Here is an 8,747-nt window from a genome sequence, read left to right as displayed (position 1 = left end):
AGATCAACAAAGAACACAGAACATCTTTTTTTTTCGGGAAAGTCTTTTGAAAAATGAGTACAGATCAGATGTTCATGTAGCAGGTTGAGTTGGTAATAACACTGAAAACCTCATGAGAGTTCTGTTGGTTCTAGCATAAAAATTAAGGTGGTGTAAGACTGGAATTAAATATTTTGTGGCTGGCAGTTCTACCTCATTAAGTGTGAATGGGAAGTATTTTATATATGTTTTATCATATCTCTTTATATAGTATATTAAAACATGCCTTGTTTACTTACAGTTTCCTGCCTTTCTTCCCCCTTCACTGTATTTGCATTTGTTGCTTCATCTGAGGTTATTTTAAAAAACTCCCATATTTCTTGCATTTTTTTTGCTTTTAAAATATGTTTTGCATGATCAAAATGTTACACTTTATTTTCTAGCCAAATTATTCAAAAATTATGTGAATGAGAAAAACCCAGTGAGGTAGGCCCTGGACATTTTTACCAGACTGACTGTATTTGCAATAGGGCTTGGAAAAAACCCTGGCTTTTGTACTAGACTGCAATTTAGAGATGAAGCTGAAACAATTAATTAAATAATTTGAAAGTAAAACTTGTTTCAAACAGATCTAAGGAAACTGAACCTCAGTCTACGTGTAGGGGAAGAGACCTACTTGTAAAAGAACCACTTGTTTTTCAAGGAATAAAAGTACTTTGCCCAGTGTTACCTGTTAGGAAAAAAGCCAACTGTCATTTTGATTTATGTATGTTATAGGCAAACCCAAAATTTTCTGTTTACGTAACATTGTGTTAAAAAGCTCTTCATGTTAGTTGCTCTAGTGTTAGATCAGATATCACCTCTGAAATCACTAACATTTGAATTTTGAGACCAATTTTGAAGTGAGGACACAGTGCATTAGATTGCTGCATTAGCATGGAGGCTCCTATGTTCTATGCAATGAAGCATTAAAAGGCCTTTTGTGTTTTTATTTAAAAAAGTGTATTTTATATAAAGTCTGTAGTGCAATAACTTCCTACACCGTATTACATTCTGTATGTTATATACTTCCCCTGTAAACAGCTTTCCTGTAAGAACTTCCTTTGCAGTTTGTGCGATATATTATTCCCCCCCACCCTAGATTTGGACTAATGTGACTATTTACTCAAAAATTTTTCTGATTACTCTGTGAACATCTCTTAAATGTGTACATTTGGTTTCGTCATTGAAAAGGAATTAAAACTTTGATTCATGATTCTTCAGTTAGTAAAAATATAAAAAAATAGATTGATTGCAAAGCTATCTCCCTGAATAACCTTCATTTTCCAGTAATACAGAGTCAGACCCTTTTCAGGTGCACCAGGGTGTCACTTCATCCTAAGACTCCTTAAGCTGTTTTGAAATTCCACATCTGTTGGAGACTGACTCCAAAACTCCCAAAACAACCCTCCCCTTACTGTGGTGAATGGGTAATATATCTGAAATGGCTTCAAAGTTTTAGAAAAACATAAAAATATACTCAGGAAATTTTTGCATAATTTGCTACATAGCAGTTCATGATGAATGAATTGATCCTGGACTGCACTTACACCTGCTATGCCAGAATGAAAACTGAGTCCGCTCCTGTAACTGCTCAAGTACATGTTCTGATCAGGAATTACATGTGAGCTAGGTATTCAGGAGTGAATACTATGTATGCAGTCAAGACTGGAAAAAACAAATGTCTAAGTCTGTGCTTCTGGAAATAATATTGAGCATAGTCAAAAGTATATAATGAAATTATACCGAAAGCACTTTTAAAGCTTGATCCTTTTGCTTCCAAGATCTCAAAAAAAAAAAAAAAATCTGTTAACAATTTCAAAATAAATGTGCTTCTCTGAAAACATTTAAAATATGGCAGTCAGTAAGGTCCTGGTCTTCTCATCTAATTTATATAGTTAAAGGCCCTGTTGATTTTCATCAAGAGAGAAAGACTCTTGCTGTTGCCTTTTATATTTCAGTCAGTCCCTTTTTCCATCAGACTCCTGTTGGTTTTGGAGAGAATTCATCTACACAAGGATTGAGGCTTTGATTTTACCACTATTGAATTTTTAGTGATTTTAATAGGGCAGAATCAGGTTTGCAAAAAGTTTAGCTCAGGAGAGCTTAAGGAATCAAATCTCTGCTCCGGCAGTATGTTCCCTATGGCTGGACTCCTCCCTTTCTACAAAGGAGCACAGATCTGAGGGGCCTCATCCAAATCGTATGGGTCACCTGGGAGAAAAAGCACACAGAAGAAACATGACACAGACCTCAGTCTTGACAGAACAACATCATTATCTTGAATGGGATTTTTCTGAGGATCCAGAGCATGGGATCAGGTCCAATTTGGACTTAATTTGGTCTTCATTAGTTCACTAGGATGTAAAGGCAGATCGAACAGGCCCATGTGATTTCATAAAACTGCACATAGAAAATAAGACCAACACTTTAGGCATATAAAAATTGACTGGCATTTAGTTTAGTCACTGAAAATATCTAGGAACTAAACCATAGAAATAAATATAGAAGATAATGGCTATAAAGAGCTAAGTTTTGGAACAGTGAGACACAACATGATTGAAAAATATCAAGCAGAATGCCATATAAATAGGTAAAACTGAATGCAGCAACAAGTTGCAATGAACGGCAACTGAGAAGAAAAAAAAAAGAAATTATTTTGAGAATTAATGACCAGACATTGTTTGGAAAAAACCCATATTATATTCCCAGCTTTTCAAATGACTGAAGGGGCACCTCAACATTATATTGTTATGGAAATCAGAAAGCTTATAGAATTATAGAGAACTTTTTTTTAAAAAAAAACCAAACAAAAACAAACTCCAAAGGATTATGTTGTGTTCATTCTTTAGCCCATCCACCAGAATCCATATTTTGGGGCTTTTGAAATTTGCCTCTTCTCCAAGGGCCAAGCTTGAGTGAGATCTGTGGCATTAGCCCATTAGCCCAGCCCAAGCAGAGGGCAATGCTGCAATAACGATGCTTGCTCTTTTACATTAAATGCAATAGGTGCCTGATTTTTACTCATCTAAGTAAAGATTTACATAAGTAAAAATTAACCTAGGTCCAGTATGGGAAGTAGAAGCCTGTGTTACAAACCATTTGCTGGTTGGTCTGAAGGGCTTTTAAGGCTTACATTCTTCCTGCCTCATGTCTTTGCAGTGCTTGCTGTTACAGCACTGAGATGGAAGAAGCATTCGCTCCCTTCTGTGCGCAGGATGGTGAGAAGCCCAATCTCTGTCAACAAACCCATGGAGCAGTGGGGAACTGATGCCTGGATTTCTGAACATCTCCTCAGACTTTTAACTGCTGGACCATCTGGCTATTAGCTTCAAGGCAGGATTCTTACAAAACTGTTGTAATTTTAACTCAGAAGACAGAAAAAAAAAAACCTGTAATATGTTTTCCTAAAAAAAAAAAGAACATTTTGTAGGACATGCCTGTGTAGCTGCATATTTTGCTTATATGATTGCTTTTATGATTGAGGAAATTAAATCAATCTATAGGTTTTTTAGTATTATAGCATAGCTATTGGTAATGAGAAAAAAAAAAAAAAAAGCTTTTTCCAGATAGTGGTTAGATGGGCTCTTTGTAATGAAGGCTTTGGTTCAGCTTCTTTCCTTCACAAAGCTGGAGACTATCGGAGAAACCCAAGATGCTTTGGCAATTGTCAGTGGAATGACTAACATTTCCCTTCATTTAGGTATAGGGGAGAGCCTATACTCCATTTTGGAATAGCCGTGGGAGGATAGGTTAGAGGCAAAGTTGGTGAGTCAAGTGATTACTTCCTGTCAGTCCAAATGATTGCACTGAAGAACACAGACAAGATTTGGGGCTTGGAAGGCCTGGGACAAGTCACATTTACTTGAAGCCTGTTTTTTCCAGCTATAGGATTTGTGATAATAAAAGGTACTACTTCCCCCTACAAAGCTTGTCTTTTATGTCCTTACACCACAACAGCTTCAACAATATTGCCGTTATTGAAGTATGGGCACTGCATGTAAAGAAAATGGAAAGAGAGGTCAGAAATCATGTAGAAGCAAATATTGTTGAAGGAAAAAAAGAATGTAGGTAATATTTTCTTAATAGCAAGCTAAAAGAAATATTCTAAGAGATTGAGAACTTTTGGATAGGTCTGTGTAGCCATTTGGCACTATTTATTGCCACAGAAATAACTCTTTTTTAATTTTAAAATGGAACATTTTTTTTCTTGTTTATGAAATGTTGGCAGTTTTCTATTAAAATATCAAATGCTTCAAGTTCTGGTCATTAAATCTTTCCTTTTCCTCACAGGATCATTTATTAAACTGACAAATGCAATAACTAAAGTTATGCAAATAAAAAAAAATCATGATTTAGAGCACAGATAAACTAAAATACTGTAGTCCTAAATAACAGATATACTCATGAGCTTTTTAACAGAAAGCAAGATATGTGAGACGCTTTAAGTAAAAGTTGCAATTTTGCAACAGAAGTCTGTACAAAACCTCCAGGCAGCACACTGTGAAGGAAGTACCTGTGTCCCAGGAAATGCTGTTTCCATAAATCCTCGTTAACAGTAGCTTTCCCCCAACCCCAAACTATTTACAAATATATGCATTTTGCAAGCTCAAAGCACCTTGTTTCATATCTTTATGAATGCATGCATTGACATTTCATCCTTTCATGTGCAAATTCTAGAATTCATTGTAACAAAGAAAACAAAAAGAAGTTAAAAGAGTTCAAAATCTGTCTACAATCATAAGTGAAAGGATCAAAAATGTCAGATGTTGCAGAACTCTGGCTCCTAACAGAGCTTTCTGTATTTTATTCACTGTTCTTCAGTCATTTTTTCTTGGTTTTTTTTCAGTTTGTTACAAAAAAGTTGTTTTTTTTTAAATTAGACAGTATTTAAACTGAACAACTCTTCATGCCATGCAAAAATAACATTTTATGCACTTTTTTTGAGGCTTTCCATGTTTTTAGTTCATAGGCGTTACTAACTGTGTTTTAAGAAAAGGTATTTTTATTGCTTTTCTAACTAATCACATGCTGGTTTCGCGTGTGGGAAAGTAACCAGTTTCTCCTGGACTTGAATGAATTTCTGGGGCAAATAAATGGTTTTCCATTTTGTGATCTTCTTGGCTACTGTCTTGCTTTGCCTCACCCACAGCATGGTAAATGTCTTGAGTACAGTTGTGGCTCATGGTTTTGGGTGAAGAGCTGACCTGTGGCTCCTCTCCTAAATGGTTGCCATCACTGTGTTTATCCCCACAGCAATTTGTCTTAATATCCTGTTGTTTTTCATGTTTTAGAACATGTAACTCCATAAACTCTTCTTCTTCTCCAGTGTCTATTTCAGTGAAGCTCCTCCTCTGTTTTGATGGGCAAGTGAAAATCTTTTGTTTCAGAAAGAGAGGGGATGATTTTTTAGCAGATCCCTGACAAAGTGCTGATGCATCAGCACCAAGTAAAGGTTGATCACCCTGGGGCGAATTTTCTTCTAGGAGAATGGTGCTGATGTGCTGAGGGGTGGACTCAGTGAAGTCTGCTCTTGCCATTACTGGCAGTGGCCTTGCAGTGCTTGGGGGAGTTTGTGGAACAGCACCTCTATGGTCTTTAAAATTAACTTTAAGGGATCTAGATTTTAATGGGTTGCTGCCTTTCAGGGAGCTTTTGGGGCTTTCCATGGCAGTGTCAAAATGCAAATGACCATGCAAACCAGTTTGGGACCCACTACCATCACTAATAACAGCTCTGTCAATTGGACTATAGTCAAAGGTGATATCAGTTGGAGAAAATACTCTGTCTTTTGTGAATGGTATAAACTGAGAACTTCGTACTCTTTGGTTGTCTTCCATGTTAACAGTATCAGACGGAAATCTCATTTGCAAGTGAGAGCCAGGAAACAGAGAAAGCGGAGACCTCTCTGTTTCCGTGAAGTCAGTCGCACAACTGGCGAAACTGTCGATACTGGAGGTGCTCCTCATGTCCGTTATGATGTCTGTAGGTCCAGTTGGCAACGGATTTCTCTGACCTGTAACTTCTTCCATTTCTATTTCTTCTTCATACACAGGTGTCTTGGCTGACTGGTAACCAGCATTAAGATTAGGCTGAGACTGAGTTTTAGTAATTTCATTATACAACATCTCCAGTTTTTGGGCACTGAGATGCTGTGGGCCAGAGGATGCTGCGGTGTTGTTTAATTGCTCTTGGGAGTCTTGCTGGCTAACTTCTTGGTATTTGTTCTCATAAGACTTGTTTGAGCTTGTTTCAGACATTGTCCTTCTGGCCCATTTCCACCGGCTTGGCGACAGGTGGTTGTCATCAGGTATCTCCTTTGGATTGGCTACTTCTCTAGGCTTACCTGAATCTACTGCTACATCTATCATTTCCATACTGCGAGCAAAGGCATCTTTCAGGTTCATGGAAACAATACTGCCATTTCTTTTAGCTCGCTCAAGCGCTTCTCTCCTCTTAATTGCCTTCTCCTGTCTTTTCTGCTCCTTATAAAACTCTGAGAAATTGTTCACAATAATTGGTATGGGCAGGGCTATGACCAGCACTCCAGCAATACAGCAAAGTCCTCCAACTATTTTACCTAATAACGTCTTAGGATAAATGTCACCATATCCTACAGTAGTCATAGTGATTGTTGCCCACCAGAATGAAGCAGGGATACTGGTAAATTTTGTAGCATCCTCATCCTTTTCAGCAAAGAATACAAGACTTGAAAATATCATTATTCCCATGGCTAAAAATAATATCAACAAGCCTAATTCATTGTAACTCCTCCTGAGCGTAAAACCTAATGACTGGAGACCTGTTGAATGTCTGGCAAGCTTAAGAATCCTTAGGATCCTCATAATACGAAATATCTGAACCACACGTCTGACATTTTGGAACTGCAGAACACTTTTATTGGACTCCGTGAGGAAAATGGTGACATAGTATGGCAAGATAGCCAGTAAGTCAATGACATTTAATGGGCCTTTGAAGAACTTCCACTTATTTGGTGAGGACAGAAAACGCAAAAGGTACTCCATGGTAAACCAAGCAATACACACAGCTTCAACATGTGCTAGCTGAGGGTTGTCATTTGGCTGCCCAAATTCATCTATTTCTTGAAGCTCTGGCAGTGTGTTAAGAGACAAAGCAATAGTGGACAGTACGATGAACAGAATGGACACAATGGCCAAAATCTGTAAAACAAAATAAACAATGTTTTGGTTAGACTGATACAAGTGTATTTGTTAAGGCTTGCTTAAATCCTTTCAAATGTGCATGTGTCAAATAAACTCAGAATGGTGGAAGCTTCTTTGGCTGCTACATTCATTATGTTATTTTAATGTTTTGGTTTTTCCACAGAGAGAAAACATTAGAATCATCTTAGACATGGTCAAAACCTGATAATTTTACTGTCTGCAGTAAGCCAATTATTTCAAAACAAGCCATAACTGGTCTTAAAATTTTTAAATTACAGTGGGAGGTGATATTTATTATTGCAAGTTACCAAGTGAATGATATAAATTTTCTGATAACGTGCAGAACATTATCAGTTTTCTGCATTAAATGTTAAACTTCATACAGCGCGGAGAAGCAATTGGGAAATACTGTGTGTAAGCTGTCAGTTTAATACTACACACATGTAGCACATCATGCATAAATCTATGAGCCAAATGTCAAAAATAAACAAGAAATGTTGTTCAGGAGACTACCCTGCTGAATTGTCATGTCTAGACAAATTTAAGGTGCTACCAGAATTGAAGGATTGGTCCTGAATTAGGTTGAGAGTAAGATGTTTAAAAGTAAGGAGTAATATGAAAGTGAACACAGTTTCTCATCATGATTAAGATGTCTAAGTAGATGAATGCTTCCTAGAAATAATGTTTCAATATCTGCCTCATATAAGATAGGTTTTCTGAAATATTTTGTCCTTCATTTTGATAAAGTTCAGGCACCTCTGAAACTCACAGCCTACCATTTTGCCTGGAATAGTTGGTCATTCTCATTTACAGAACCAATATTATGAGAAAAGAAATTAATCTATCAGAGCACCTAATGGTTTTACTACAAAGTTTAGTTCTTTATACTCAAAAGACTATAGGCAGCTTTGATATAGTGTGCAAAGTGTTAAAGTGATGCAAAAATTATTATAACACTTGGAAAAACATATTGTTTTGGTTAGAACTCCTAACTAAATCCAGGTTTCTATTAGAAATACTAAAATAGTTTTCTGTTTTAAAGCTCACTTTAGGCTCATTCATAAAAACATCTGCTCTCATTTCTCAGAAATGGTACTGTTAAAGGCATTTGGTGATGTCTGGAGTACTTCCAAGGATGCACTAACTCTGAGAAAATTGCTGTAACACCCAAGAAGAGTGAAATGCAGCTATGCAGCATGCAGGTGTGATGAGTATATGAGGAGAGATTGGCCACAGTGGTGATAACGGCTCCAGAGATGGAAAAGCCACCTCATTCTAACTTTGAGAAAAATAGCAGTAAGCCTGTTTCGGCTAGGGGTTACTAAACACAAATTTGGCTGCCTAAGGACAAACTGAAATTGCTCATGGTGTGAGGGTCTGTATTTGGCATCATCTTCTACTTACATGCTTTCTTTGTCCTTTTTCAGTTAATAACAGTACAGAATGGGTAGTGCCTTTCATATTTTGAAATATTTAAAAGTATTCCAAACAGCATTGTATCTCTCCCTACCAGTACTGACAGCTGCTGCCTGTTTTTTGTTTGGT

General features: G+C 37.0%; 1 protein-coding gene across 1 annotated transcript in view; it reads right to left on the bottom strand.

Annotated features, from left to right (window-relative positions):
* Positions 1-5,042: 5,042 nt before the first annotated feature.
* Positions 5,043-8,747, bottom strand: part of KCNB2 (potassium voltage-gated channel, Shab-related subfamily, member 2) — a 7,288-nt gene continuing 3,583 nt past the window's right edge. The window contains exon 2 of the mRNA XM_010137465.1: positions 5,043-7,232. Within this exon, the coding sequence (XP_010135767.1) occupies positions 5,043-7,232 (2,190 nt within the window). The remainder of the gene's footprint in view (positions 7,233-8,747) is intronic.

The sequence above is a fragment of the Buceros rhinoceros genome, unplaced genomic scaffold (genome assembly GCF_000710305.1).
Source record: "Buceros rhinoceros silvestris isolate BGI_N320 unplaced genomic scaffold, ASM71030v1 scaffold2926, whole genome shotgun sequence".
NCBI lineage: Eukaryota > Metazoa > Chordata > Aves > Bucerotiformes > Bucerotidae > Buceros > Buceros rhinoceros.
This window is presented reverse-complemented; position numbering and strand designations above follow the sequence as displayed.